General features: G+C 56.2%; 1 protein-coding gene and 1 long non-coding RNA gene across 7 annotated transcripts; both read right to left on the reverse strand.

The window, feature by feature from the left end:
* Positions 1-342: 342 nt before the first annotated feature.
* Positions 343-6,478, reverse strand: LOC309628961. Of its 2 annotated transcripts, none has more exons than XR_014244806.1 (3): positions 6,063-6,478; positions 4,460-5,922; positions 343-4,233 (listed from the first exon to the last, which is right to left on the reverse strand). It is a non-coding gene; the product is annotated as an uncharacterized lncRNA (long non-coding RNA). The 2 variants fall into 2 exon arrangements; XR_014244807.1 differs by having other exon boundaries at positions 344-3,020; positions 4,143-5,922.
* Positions 6,479-8,854: 2,376 nt separating this feature from the next.
* LOC309628960 (uncharacterized protein) lies at positions 8,855-14,687 on the reverse strand. 5 transcript variants are annotated; one of them, XM_082392564.1, is made up of 5 exons: positions 12,580-14,687; positions 12,239-12,318; positions 10,947-11,089; positions 9,813-10,034; positions 8,855-9,021 (listed from the first exon to the last, which is right to left on the reverse strand). In XM_082392564.1, exons 1-4 carry the CDS (start codon positions 12,682-12,684, stop codon positions 9,889-9,891), a joined length of 474 nt encoding a protein of 157 aa, XP_082248690.1. In that variant the 5' UTR covers positions 12,685-14,687; the 3' UTR covers positions 8,855-9,021; positions 9,813-9,888. The 5 variants fall into 5 exon arrangements, 2 of the variants coding, with proteins under 2 accessions (XP_082248690.1, XP_082248691.1); XM_082392565.1 differs by having other exon boundaries at positions 12,239-12,334; XR_014244803.1 differs by having other exon boundaries at positions 9,813-10,411; positions 10,947-11,202; positions 12,239-14,687.
* Between the last annotated feature and the right edge of the window lie 2 nt (positions 14,688-14,689).

Consider the following 14,689-nt stretch of genomic DNA (forward strand, 5'->3'; position numbering starts at 1 on the left):
GTCAGTGCCCGCGTACGAAGGCAGCCCCCGTCCACACCTCTGCTGGGGCCCTGAGCCCAGGTCCAGGGGTCAGCCATCCCTCCCAACCCCACCCCAAGGTGTCTGGGGTTCTCTCCCTCCCGGAAGCGGTGGCCTGGGGCCAGACGTCCAGGCAGATGGGGTGTGAAGCCCACCCCCGGGGAAGGCAGCGGGGGCAGGTTGGAGTGAAGCCACGGCGGCTGCCTTGCTGATCCCACGGCGGGAGCAGCAGGGTAGCTGTGGCCACCGACGGCTGGGTCGGGGGACGCCCGTCAGCAGGGCCTCTTCGCAGTGTGCTTGGTAGGGACGGGGAGTGGACGAGCCAAGAGCAGGGCAAGGGGGAGGAGCGTTTTAGGGTGAATGGGGCTGGTTCCAGCCATCACCCCCTTTTAATCCCCACCCCCACCCCCAAATGCTGAAGGATCCACTCGATGACTCAGGCAGTCAGCTCGGCTCATTGATGCAGATGACCCCAGAAAGGACGCTACCAGGACCAGGGTGGGCGTCCCTACCAGCAGGCCCCCCACCCATGACTGCCAGTGTTTTCTGCTCTTGGGATGGGGTTTGGGGGAGGACGCCCAAGCCTCTGGGGAGGGGGGGCAGGGAGGCTGAGGAGGTGCCAATAGCTGGGTCCAGGCGTCCTGCAGAGCTGGGTGCTGGCCGTATCTGATAGTTTGTGCTAATGCGGTGATCTGGATGGGGCTGGTCACACCAGAAACACCAACCGTGGGATTAGAATTTGGGATTAGAGTTGGGGCTTTGAGCCGGGTGCTATCAGCCAGACCCCTGGGGAGGAGAGGGGGCTGGAGACTGGCTCAACCACGTGGACGATGATTGGACCAATCCAACCCCGACGCAAACTGGGCCCTGAAGCTCAGTGAGCTCCGCGATTGGCCACCGCAGAGTAAGGTCACACATGGATGTGCCAGAAGGGATGGCCATCCCTGAGGACGGAGGCTCTTTCCTTGCGGGACCCTCCCAGACCTGGCCTGATGCGAGGCTCCTTTTGGTTGACTCTGACGTGTAGCCTTTTACTACGATATCTTCTTGCTGTAACCTTAAGTATAACACTTTCCTTAGTCCTGGGAGCTGTTCTAGGTAATTATGGAACCTGAGAGAGTCTGTGGGGACCCTGAATCTGCAGCCAGCCAGTCAGAAGTGCAGGTGGTCCTGGGGACCCTGAACTGGTGTCAGAAGTGAGGGCGGTCTTTAGAGGACACGCCCCAAATCCCAAGTCTGCCCAACTCCAGGTCACATCCAACAGAAGAGTGTATCCAGACAACAAACTCCCACAAGTGAGAAAAAAGCCTGACAACTCAATTTTTTATTGAGGTATAGTTGGTGAACAATGTTATGTAAGTTTTAGGTGTACAACATAGTGATTCACAATTTTTAAAGGTTATACTCCATTTATAGTTATTATAAAATATTGGCTATATCCCCCATGTTGTACAATATATCCTTGTAGCTTATTTTATATCGAATAGTTTGTACCTCTTAATCCCCACCCCTATCTTGCCCCTCCCCGTTTCCCTCTCTCCACTGGGAACCACTAGTTTGTTTCTGTTTTGTTATATTCGCTAGTTTGTTGTATTTTTTAGATTCCACATATAAGTGATAACGCAGTATTTGTCTTTCTCTGTCTGACTTATTTCACTGAGCATAATACCCTCCAAATCCCTCCATGTTGCTGCAAATGGCAACATTTCACTCTTTTTTATGGCTGAGTAATATTCCATTGTAGATATAGACCACATCTTCTTTATCCATTCCTCTGTTGAGGGACACTTAGGTCTGACAACCCAGTTTTAAATAAATGAGTGAAAGACTTGAAAAAGCACTTTTAGAAAAGTTACCCAAATGGCCAATAAACGTGAAAAGGGGTTCAGCACCATCAGTCACCAGGGACAGGGAGAGTGACATGTCACCAGGCACCACCACCCCCCCGACCTGAATGGCTAAAAATTACAGGCTGCGGAGAGATGGCACTCCTGCTGATGAGTAAAATCTACAATCACTCTGGAAAACTGTTTGCTGGGGTCTATTGAAGCTAAACATGCAAACATCCTATGACCCAGGGTGCCCCTCCTGGTATATACCCAACGGAGACGAGAGGCTACGCACACCAAAAAGTTGTACAAGAATGCTCATCATGATCTAAACGGAAACCTACCATTGTCTGTCCGGAGTGGGATGGACAAACTGCATGTCACACAACAGAGTACTGCACAGCGGTGCGAAACAGCAAGCTGCTGACCGTTCGATATGGGTCAGTCTCTCAGGATACGATATGGAACACAAGAGGCCAGACCCCAAAGCACACACCACAGGCTTCCATTTAGGTATTCGGGTAATATTCGTGATGAGGCAGAACTAGCCTGTGTCACAGAGATCAGGGCAGTGATTACCTTCAGGGTTTGGCATGAACTGGAAGGGGCCCAAGGGGCCACCAGGTCACTGGAACCACCTCGATCTGGGGGGTGGTTCCACAGACGTGGCAGGTCGTATTGTACAAAGATGGCTGCGTCAATTACCCCCTTCCCACAAGGTTTTCACAACATGGACTTGAGGCTCCTGTTGAGGTACGAGGTGGATAATCCCTCTCTTTGAACGTGAGCAGACCTTTGTGATCCCTCGATCAATAGAGAGAGGACCACGGAAAGACTCTGTGTGCACTTCCGCCTGGACACTCCCTCGGGGAACCCAGCCGCCATGCTGCGACGAAGCCCAAACCACCCGGAGGAGAGACCACATGCAGAGGCCACGCGGAGGGGCTCCGGCCACAGCCCAGCTGAGGCCCAGCCAGCATCAGCCAAAAGACGTGAGGACGGCTGCTCCAGTGGAGCGCATCCAAGCCTTCGGTGCATCGCAGCCCCCGCTCCTCACAGACGCCCTGGAGCAGGGGCGGGCTGTCCCCGCACGCCCGGCCGGCTCTGGACCCACAGGACCCTCACACCACGAAGGGGCTTCGTCCGCTGCTTCCGGAGGCTGCTGAGGCAGCGCTGGTGACGGGACCAAGTGCACACACAGAGGGTAAGTGAAATGTACACTTGGGAGTCTGTGCACTTTGCTCTGTGTAAGCTACAGCTCAATTTTTAAAAGAACCATTCAAACCCTCCTGAAGAAGAAAAAGAAGGCAGTGGGGCTGCCCCACCAGTTGAATGGCGATTTGTAAAGCTACAATCAAGGGTGAAGTGTGGGGACTTCCCTGCGGTCCAGTGGTTAGGACTCCGTGCTTCCACTGCAAGGGGCACGGGTTCGATCCCTGGTCAGGGAACTAAGATCCCGCATGCTGCGTGGTGCAGCCAGAAATAAAGGGGTGGGGATGAGGTGTGGTGTCAGCCCAGGAAGTGACAAACTGGACAACTGAACAGGATAGAGAACCCAGAAGGACACCCACCCATAGGTGGGCTTGGATAAATAAGGGAAGTGGCATGATGGATCCTTGGAGAAAGACACACAATAAAGGAGCAGGAAAACCCCAGGACAAAAAATTAGATCCTTTCTTTACACTCAAAAAGCACCTCCAAATGGATTAAGAAACAAAATGTCAAAAGCAAAAGTTTAAAACTTTAGAAGAAAATACATGTGAATATCTACGTGACCTCAGGATAGGGAAAAATTTCCTAAACAACACACTCACAAACCTTAACCATATAAAAGAAAAGATTGATACGTTTGACTACATTAAAATTAAGGACTTTATGCAATAAAATATACCTGAAGGAAAGGTATATTTTACCTTGTGAAGGGACAAGCTGCAAACTGGGAGATAATTCTCACTGCACCCAAAACCAACCAAAGACAAGTGTCCGAATTTACAAAGAATTCCTAGGGGTCAGGAAGCAAAAGCAAACAACCCAACAGCAAAATTGGCAAAAGACAGGAGAAGGCGCTTCCAGGACAGCATAGGGGCCAACAGACGTGGAGAGAGAGGTCCACTGTGCTTACTGTCATCAGGGGACATGTTTCATAATGAGATGGAATTTTGCACACATTTGATTGACCCAAAAAAATGTGTTGATAATTGCAAATGTCCGAGAGGACGTTCATCACCAGAACGCTTACACTTTGCTGGTGGAGCATAAATGGATGAACCGCTTTGCAGAACAGTTAGGCATTACCTTGCCAAGTTAAAATGTTGCGTTCCCATGATCCAGATTCCGTTCTCAGCTCTCCTCCCAGCAGGGTCCCCCGCGGGTGTGGACAGGAGGCCTGTTCGTCAGAGCGAACGCCCGAGCAGCCCGAAGGCCCGACAACAAGAGAAGAGAATGGATGATGTATGATGTAATCACACAATGAAAAATTCTACCATGGTGACAGTCGCTATCTACAGCTGCTCACAGACTATAAACAAAGCTCAGGAATGTAATGTTGAAGAGGAAAAATCAAGTCCCAGAAATAAAAACAAAATGAACACCAAGTGCAGAATCATGTTTACCTCGGATGGAGGAGGAAGCGGTTGAGGTACTGACTGTTCCAGCTCTCGGATTGGCCGGTGGTGCGGAGTGTTCATTATATTTTTACCATAACCTTAAAGGAAAAGAGCATCCAGCGGAGACCAATGCAGAGAGTGTGCCGTGAACCACAGATTATGATAAATCCAGGCTGTGCACGTGAGGTCTGGAAGCTACTAAAGTATTTGTTACAAAGAGAGGGGGAAGGCTGAGTAGGCAGAGTACAGAGGGTTTTTAGGGCCGTGAAACTACTCTGTATGATACACATCATCACACATTTGCCCAAACCCCAAAATGTACAACACCAAGAGTGACCCTAATGTAAACTATGGACTTCGGGTGACAATGATGCATCGGTGCAGGTGTATCATTTGTGACAAACGCACCGCTCTGGTGGGGATGTTGATGGTGGGGGAGATTTGCGTGTGTAGGGACAAGGGGTGTATGGGAAATCTCTATACTTCTGCTCCATTTTGTTATGAACCTAAAACTGCTCTAAAAATTAGTCTAATAAAAAATTTTTTAAGAGAGATGGCTGGGGAGAGAATTGAGGAAGAAGAGTTGTTATAAACATTTTACATTGTTTTTGGCTTGATCAGCCAGCATATCCATCACCAGACTCTCCTCTCTAAATCACAAGTGCTGTCTGTGTCAAAGGACCCAGCTATGTCAGGACCCAGCCCACCCACTCCAGGGAAGGGCACCTGTGAGACACGCCCAGCTGGTCCTCAGCACCAGGTAAGGGAGAACGTGGACCTGAGTGTCCTGAAGAGCCAGCCCAGAGCACATCCCATGTCACACTGGTCCTCACGGCACCCACATAGAAGTTGTCACCATCCTATTCCTCAGCTGAACAAGAGAGCTGCCTCTGCACCTGCCCTCACACCAAGGGGAAACACTCCAAGCTTGGTCACTTCACTCTCAATGAGCCAGGTCCTGGACAACTAACACCTTGGTTTAATTCCCAGAGCAGCCGCCCTCCAGCTCTCTTTGTAATCAGGGCTTCCCTGGAAGCAGGAACGCAGGAGTGAAGGCCTCTGCTCAGCTCACTTTCCCTCTGGCCATACGGGTCACTGTCGCTGGGACGTGAGGCCTTGCTGGAATCCCCTGGGATGGTCTGGCTGCAGCTGAAAGATTCTGCCCAGGCTGGAGGCTGCAGGCGACAGGGGCCAAGGCAACCCAGTGCCCAGAGCTGCCCCCTGCACCTGGCTGCACTTCAGCTGCCCCTGACAAGGGGCGAGGTCCGCCCGAAACTCTCGTGCAGCTTGGAACGTGGTTTCCTCCAGAAAGTGCCCCCTGCACAGCTTCGTTCACCAGCACCTCACATCCGGCTTTTAGACAGATCATCTGGGGAGTCACGATTCCTGGCTTCCTGAGGGGCCACTGCCTGCCCGGCCTGGCTGTGTCCAGGTGGGGTCACAGGTGGGGAGACCCTTTGACGTGTGACCTGAGGTGCAGGCAGGCAGGAGGGGCACAGGTATGTGGTTGCGGCACCTGTGCCTCTGTTCCCACCCCTCCTCACAGGCCTGGGACCCCAAGACCTGCAGCTCCAAGAGATGCTGAGGATAGCAGGGTCCCCAACCTTACCTCCGACACTCGGGCCTCTGGGCCTCATAAAGCAAGTCTGATCGAGGGCCCCGTGGGATTCTGCGGCCACATTCACTCGCCTCCCGGGCCTCAACCTCCCCCTCCTTCTGTCCACTTCCAAGAATGGCGCCCTCCCGGGGAGGATCGGAGCTGATGCAGTGAACACGGCGAAGCTGCCCGGTCTTTGTCGCAGGTGAGTTTGTGCCGCCGCCCCCGGCAGAGGCCAGGCGGTCTCGGCAGCCCAGGCGAACGCCGGCTGGACGGACGCTGCTGGGGGCTCTGCAGCCCCTGGACACCCACACGGCCCCGAGGGGGTGTCCTGAGGCCCCACCGCAGGGCGAGGAGGCCGGCGGCTCGCCAGGCTCACACCTAGCCAGGCCCGGGCCCACCCCCCTGCCCCCAGGGGACCGGCAGGCGGCGGGGAAGGTCGGCCTTGGCGTCTGCGGGACAAGCGTCATCGCATCAGCAAACCGCCCGCTGCACCCCGCCTGCAGCTTCACCCCGGCTCCAGCCAGCCTGGAACTTTCCAGGCTGGGAGCTGGGAGCAGTGCAGCCCTGGGGCCAGGGGCCAGCCTCGGGCAGCTCCACGGCCACCTTCCTGTCATGTGGCCGTGGCCGTGGACCGTGTGCGTTATAGACCGTTCCCGTGAAGTGGGAACGGCCGCAGCACTGGCTTCAGGTGGCCGTGGCCGTGGCCGTGGCTGGGAGTCCAGGGGTGGCGCACACAGAAGTGCGATCCACACCTCAGCCGCTCCCTGGAGAGGGGCCGCCGTCACCACCCATTCCCATTGCGGCCTCGGGGCAGAAGCGCAGGTGGACAGAAGGCAGGCCGCCCAGCCCCCTCGGGAGAGGCCCGAGCGCCCAGGAACACCGGGCGGAAGGGGAGCCGGCGTCTAGCTCCGAGAGGACGGGTGGGAAGAGGGTTAAGCCGGAAGAACCCATCACGGGGGAGGCAAGCAGACGGATGCCAGATGGTTCTCCGTTTGCACCCGCGTGTGGGATCCGCCCCCCCGCAAGGCCTGCCCTGCTTCCTTTCTCGCCTTCACGGATCAAAGGGATGTTCGCCTGGTCACACAGCTGAGGGGTGGGCGGGTGCCGGGGAAGGGAACCCGGCTTTGAGAAGGTCTTCAGCAGACAGGCAAGTCCACAGTCAGCAAGCACCTTCTGCAGAAAATAGAGCCCCTCGGACAGTCTGATGCCCAGAATCGAGAGATGAAAGTCTTTTTGTGTGAATGCCAGGGCTCCAGCCTGGCGTCCGTCCCACTGTGAGGCTCGTACGACTCCTGGAAACTGCAAAGGGAACAGGACCCACCAGAGAGGAGACCATCCTCCCCCAGACCAGGGCCAGCAAGGAAGGCCCAGCTCCCGCCCACTGCCGGGGGGGTAGGGGGTTAAGTGGGTGTTCCCCAGGAAAGAGAGCACGTCCCGAACCTCCAAGACTCAGGTCAACACCAGGTGCCCGCCCTCGACCTGCCTGAGGATTGAGGGTCTTCCCAGGGGAGACCGGGAAGCAACGTGCTCTGAGCTGAACACAGGTCTGAGAAACCGGCCGCCGCCCTCCAGGGAGGGGGCCCAGGACCACCGGGTCCTTTCCAGATGTGAGTTCTATGAACATGGCTCAGACTCAACGGAAGAACCACTGGTTTAAAAGCAAGGGGGGTTAGCCTGTCAGTGCCCAAATCTTGACTCTGCTTGAATTATTTCTGGAACCTGGGCTAATGCCCAGTATACACAGGCCTAATGAGCAAAACCGGAAATCCTACATCATGTTACATTTTGTAAGAGCCTTGCCGTATCGGTTTCTGTTTCATTTAGCTATTTGCTCAGTGACTTAGAATAAAAACCGACCATTTCTTGTCCTTCACAGTTCTGTGTGTCAATTTGGGGTCTGCTCTCTCTGGAGCCCCTGGGGTTCAGGGGTGTTTGGAAGGTCCAAAATGGCCTCACTCACATGGCTGCAGGTCGGGGCTGGCTGGTGGCCACAAGGTCAGCGGGGCTGTTGGCTGGGGTCCCTGGTTCTCCTCTGTGTGGCCTCTCCTCGTGGCTGCTTGGACGGCCTCCCAGTATGGCAGCCGGGCTCGAAGAAGCAGGAAGTAGAAAGGCCTGGGCTTGGCAGCCTCAGAACTTCGTTTCTGCTGCATCCTTTAGGTCAGAGCCCGTCCCAGGGGCTGGGGGAATTCAAGGACCGGGAAATTAGCTCCGTCTCTTGATATGGGGGCCGCGTGTGTACCGGGAAGGGAGGGATTGTAGGGGCATCTTGATGACCAGCTACCCCACTCTCGTCCAGCTGTGTCCGTGCAGAACGGCCTTTCTCACTGTCCAGCGCCCACTTGCAAAGTCCAAGGTAAGAGTGTTGAGAGAACCTTGTGGACAGTCCTGACCACATACCTGCCTCTCAGCGTCCAGGTACCTGGGCCTCTGCTAGGTGAGGTGACGCCTCCCCGGGGTCCTCTGGAGAACACGACTCTTCTGTGCAGCGTCCCAGCAGCTGGTGGTCTGGGATCTGCGGTCTCATCCTTCTCCATCACCAGTTCCGGCGAGAGCTCCTTCCCCACCTCCCCTGGCAAAGCTGAGGGCTCAGTGGGAAGTTCCTGCTGGGGGCGGAGCAGAGAAGTCACAGGTGAGTCCCAGTTACTTCTGCCTCTTCCTCTAGGCCCGGGAGTCTAGTCCCCAGCCCTTTCCGCCCACCCCCTGACGGAAAACCCTCTCATCCTGGCCCCTCCCTCCCCGCCCCGGCCTGCACACACACCCCGGGCACTGGCCTAAGGCAAGGGCTGCTTCCTTTGGTGGCAGGATTGGACCCGGTGCTGCTCCTGAGAGCTGAGCCTACCCTCATCTGCACACTGGCCTCAGGATTTGGGGTCCGGCTCAGGAGGCCAGGGGGTGGGTGGCTCCCGGCATCTGCTGAGACGCCCGTGGTACTACTGTGGTCCAGAGAGGGTCCTCGCAAGTCTGGAGTCTGGGATGTAAGTGAACGGTCACTAGGGTGGACCTAGCGACCTAGACCTTGCAAATGCAAGTGGCATCTAGCCACCAGACACTTCACTCACAAGGATTGAATCTAAGCAAGATATCAGAGCTGTGTGCAAAGACCTCTCGTGTACACAGATATTCTATGTGGTCTTCTCTATTCTCTGTGCAGTGGTGAACAGATGTGTCCCTGCCCGGGGGAAGGCGGCTCAGTGTGCCTTGAATAAGCTCAGGATCAGAAATCAGCTTGACCGAGATGGGACAGCCGCAGCCAGCCCTCCAACCGCCCTGGCTTATTGAACTTGTACGTTTTCTCTAGACCTCAGCCCAGACATCACTCAGGCAGGCACCTTCCCTGAATCTCATACCTGGCAGGACCCAGTGTGCAGTCTCAGAGCCCCTCACAGCTTGCTCACAGCACCCGTCAGTTTGTGATAAACGTGTTCTACTGTGGATTTGTTTTTTGTCACGGCCCCTAGCACCGGGCTTGTCACACGTCATGACACATGACACGTGTCCCATGCAGCTGACACGCAGCGGGAGCTATCAAACGAACCCATACTCAAGTAACGACCAGCTAAGTATGCCTGGTCACGTAAGTAAACTGTTGATCCACCTGCTGGAATACTCTTCAGCAACTTAAAGGAGATGTAGAAAACTATAACGTGTGAGAAAATGCAGATAAGATCACATCAGGGGATATCAGGCCATTGCCAAACTGTATGTGCAATTCGACCCCAAGGAGGACAACAGTCATGCCTAAGCATTAAAGACTCTCACATGCTGCGGTCGGGATGCAGAACGATGCAGCCGTGAAGGAGAAGGTTTCGGCAGTTCTTTAAAACACGTGTGGCATTTATCCCAGGGAAATGAAAACTTGCGTCCACAGCCAAACGCATACGCAAATGTTCATGACAGCTTTGTCTGTCATCCCCTCAAACAGGGAACGACCCAGAGGTCCTTCAGCAGGTGAGTGGATGAATAAACCGCGACACCTGGAAACTACGCAGCAAAAAGAGAAACGATAGACACAGTTCCCTGAAAGGACCAAGCCTGACTCCGAGTATAGGACGTTCTTGAAATGACAGAATATGGGGATGGAGACAGATGAGGGGTGACCGGGAGTAGTGAGCGCCCCAGAGAGCATGACTGTGAAGGGGGAGCACAGGAAAGACTTTGAGGTGATGGAGCCCCTGTGTGTCCGGACGGTGGTGGTGCTTACTGGTCCACACGTGATGAAATGCCATAGAGCCGGGCACACTTGCACCGTCACTTTCCTGGTCTTGATATTTCACTAACGTCAGATGTAACCATTTCGGGGGAAACTGGGACAGGGTCTGTGACAGCTCTCTCTCCTCCCCTTGCAACTTCCTGCAAATCTATCATTATTTCAAAGGAAAAAAATTTTTTTAAAAAAGAAATGAAGAAAGATTGAAAAGGAAGATTCTAAACAGTAACAGGATTTATCTCTTAGTGCTGATATTAACTAACTTTTTGAAAAAATCTGTTTGGGTTTCTATATTTTTCCTGCTTTCTCTAAGCAGCATGGATTACTTTCGTAACTAAAAAAAAATCATAGTCTAACATTAGGGGAAGCTGGGGGGAGGATATATAGGAACTTGCAACTGGTCCGTGAATCTAAAATTCTTTCCAAATAAAAGGTTTTTTAAAGCAACTAGCAAAAGAGATCAGATGCTACATAGGTGTAGTGAAAAGGCAGAAAGTGAGTAACCTGAATAAAGTAAGAACTCTTTGCTTAGAGAAAAATCACTAATCACCAGTCTCCTCCCACAGCTGCTAAACCCAGCGGGGCATGGCAGGGTGTGGGGGTGATGCTTCCCCGCTGCCCCCTGGCACTCCCCCTGGTGCCACTCCCCCGGCCCTCGCTCTTCCAAGCCCCTTGTAAGCGCTCACCTGCTCCATTGCCCTTCCCCACGTGGCCTCGGGATTGGAACCCACGTCCTCCTGCCTCTCCCGAGCTCTGATGGCCCCTGGTCCGTGTTAGGATGACGATGACTGACAGGTGGCTCGGCTGTGTCCCTGCCTCGTCCATCGTCCTGGAAAACCCCCGGGGTGGGTGGGCGGATCGGTGGGAGAGACCAGCCTCAGAGTGCTGGGCCCAGCCATGGCATCTTCTCAAAGCCTCATCTCCTTCTCTGTGGGGTGGACACTGTCCCCGATGGGGTGAGGTCAGTGAGAGGGCTGAGAGGTCACACGTGCAGTCACACCTCCAGGGTCTGCCCGCAGCTGGTGCTCAAGACGCTGGTTCCCACCCAGCAGGGGGAAGCGGGTGGCGCCCCCGGACCCCGGCTCACTCGGGGAGGGGTCACGGCCCGAGGCTCTGCTGTGCTGCCCAGCGCCTCGCAGACACTTCTGAACCCTGCCTGCTGCTCCCGCGCTGAGGCTCGCCAGCTGCCCCTCCCCCCGCTTCCCCATTTGCCAAATCCCTGGGTATCTCCTGCAGACAGCCCGTGCCCATCCGCCCCTTAGAAAACCCGCACACGGCTCGCGCAGGTGCCGAGGTCCCCGATGTCCATTCGCTGCCCCGGCTGGGTCTGCGGGCCTGAGGACGAGCCAAGTCCCGACAGGTCGGGGCAGGGCAGGAGGAAGAGGCAGCGCCTGCCAAGGCTGGGGCAGGAGGCAGCGTCCCGCATCCAACTTGGAGGTGCCGGGAGCCCAGGGGGATTGGATGGCAGGCCAGGGGACAGAGGATGGGGGAAAGAGGGAGAGACGGGTGGGCATGGGAGCAGGCAGACAGGTCGCGAGAGAGGCGAGCTGTGCAGAGGTCTGAGGCCTCCAGGGGCCGAGAACATGTAGGTTGGGGGCCCAGGGGTTGTCCTGTGGGTGCTGGACGTGGGGGTGAAGGGGCACTGAGGCCAGGGGCTGCCACGATGGGGGACAAGGGAAGAGGAAGCCAGGTTAGGAGAGGGTGGTGTCGGAGGAGGCCCCTGGGCTTCAGGGCAAGGGCTGGTGTCCTCAGAGCAGGGCAGTGCAGGGGGGACGGGGCGGGGTCGCTGGAAGGCTAGGGGAGGGGACCGGACGTGCCCAACGCTGCGGGGCCGAGACCCGAGAACGAGTGACACAAGTCTGGTGGCCAAGGCTGGCGCCTGGTGGCCTTCGGTCCCTGGGGGGCAGCAGGTGGCTGGAGGGCCATCGCTGGCGCCCTGGGCTCGAGTGGCCGGGGAAGCCTCTCGGGGCTGACTCACGGTCTCTGGGCAGGAGCGGGGCCACTCGGGTCCGGCCCGCTGTCACCGGCAGGTGTCGGGATGAGCACCTCGGCTTCCATCTGGAAGTGGGGGACCCTTGAAGGGGGGCAGTCCCAGGGACCCCCAGAATTGGTGCTTTTTTCTACATTTCCATGCCTTTTGGGGTGAGCGTCAAGGGAAGAGGGGATCTCTCTGGCCACAGCAGCTTGATCTCCAGCGGGTCTAGACCCCAGGTTCTGCAAACCCTCCCTCCAGGGCCGGCAGCCCCAGACCACGAGCCCCCCAGAGGCGGCCCCTTGCCTGGGCTCCCCACACACACCCGTGCCCTTCCCTACACCCACCTGTAAGTGCAGGCGAGGGGCGGTCTGCCTCCTGTGCTGGGCCTGCAGTGCCCTGGGACGGTCTGGGTCCCCTGCTCCATGGACATGTCCCTGCAGGGCAGACATCAGCGTGAGAGGCTGAGGCAGGAACCGGGCCCAGGTCTGGCCTCCACGGCTGCCGCTCGGGGACCTTTCAGAACAGTTTTCTTTTATTTATTTATTTTGTTGTTGTTGTTGAAGTATAATTTGTGTGCAATAAACTGCACCCCTTAAACTGTATTAATCAGGGTGTCTGATGAGCGTCTACGCCCATAAAATCACCACCACAATCAAGATTCACTCCTAAGGTTTCCTTGTGTCCCTTTGTAACCTACGTCCCTCCCAACTCCTGCCCCAGGCAACCACTGACCTGCTTTTTGTTGTTGGGGGCAGGCACTGGTATTAGCCTCTTGGAGGCAGTGAGGCAATCACTATCAGAGACTTCTAGGGCCACCTGTCCTCTCCAGCCTCGCTGGCCTGCCCCCTGAGCACCCAAGCACACCACTGCCCCAGGGCCTTTGCACGTGCTGTTCCCGCAGCCTGGACGGCTCTTCCCCCAGGTGGCTGCCTCCTCACTTCCCCCGGGTGTGTGTCCACCTGTTACGTGGTCAGGGAGGCCCCCCCCCATTCTGTCTTTAAACGGTCACCCCAGCCTCTGCACACCACCTGCCCTGTGCTTTGCCTTCTTTCTCGCCCAGCACATCTGGTCTCACACATTTGCCGGCCCTTGTTGGTGAGCCTGGGGAGAGCGGGGCCTTTGTCTGTCGGGCTTGCTGCCTGAAGCAGCGTTTCAGCTCCCGCCTCCAACACAAAGCTTCGGGCAGCCAGTCCCATCTGATCCCCAGCACCTGCCACGGGCCATTAAAATGAAACACCACAGAGGGAGCCTCTCCGTGGAGGAGAGGAGGTGGGGCGGGGAGTTTGGCTTCTCGATCCTGTGGCCGACAGTCACCGCCAGCCTGGAACCCAGGGCTCCTGAGTCCAGGTTGCAGGTGCCTCCTGACAGGCCCACTGCCTTCCCTGGGTGAGGGGCACTCGCCCACCAGGGGCAGGGCCAGCCTCTGCATCAGACTGCCAGGGCTCAAATCCCGGCTCAGGGCAACCCTGGGTAACACGCTTACTAGTGACCGCCTCGCGGAGTGGTACAAGGACCCAGTGGTCCCAGCTGCAAGGGTCAGACAGCGCCTGGATGTGCAACAGTGAGCCAGATGGGGAGGGGTCACCAGACAGTGCGGGGAGGGGGCAGGGAGCTCAAAAGTCACCCAAGAGAGGTGGATGGGAGGCTGGAGCCCGCAGGCCCATCCCACCGGCTCCCCACGCACCCGTCATCCCGTGCACCCTCTACCTCCCTGCCCTGCACCCCCGGATGGACGGGTGGTGCACGGCAGGTTCCAGATGGGTAGGCAGACGCCCCAGAGAGCAAAAAGCAATTATCAGCACAGACGGCGAGGCTGTGACGGAGCCGCTGGGTTGTGAAAATTGATCTCCTTCCACCAGGGGAGAGTTACCCGGCAGCCCGCTTGCTAATTCATGCCACCAACCGCCGTCCTCTGACCGGAACGAAACAGCTGAAGCGTGTTCTTCTGAATGACCCTGAGAGCCCAGTGGACAGAAGCCCAGCCACTTCATAAGGCGCTTAAATAGAGATTCTCCTTAAACACATTTAAACGTGTCTATTTTTACGTGAGTTACATAACCGTTTTCTCTCATTCATCGATGGCAAACACTTCCCTGTGAATGGTATTTCTGTTTAGGGAAGAGTTGACTCCTATCTTTCTAGCTGAAGCCATAAACTAAGGCTTTGGGGTCCCCCGGGATAAAGCCAGACGAACATAAAGCGGGCTTGGGCAGGATGGACCTCATGCTGCCGCTGGCGCGCCACGCCCGGGGGGGGGGGGGGGAATCCCTTTGGGGGTCACCGGCCACGGCAGTGCAGTCAGGAAGGGCTGCCTGTATATGGATATTGTGTGTATTACCCTGAATGCAAACATGAGGCTTCTGGATCAAGGCAAGGAATGGACATCGATCCATTTCCAGTAAAGGCCTTCATCACTCGTTCCACATGCACTCGTGTGTGTGTGTGTGTGTGTGT

Source organism: Balaenoptera borealis (genome assembly GCF_965194805.1).
Source record: "Balaenoptera borealis genome assembly, chromosome: 5".
NCBI lineage: Eukaryota > Metazoa > Chordata > Mammalia > Artiodactyla > Balaenopteridae > Balaenoptera > Balaenoptera borealis.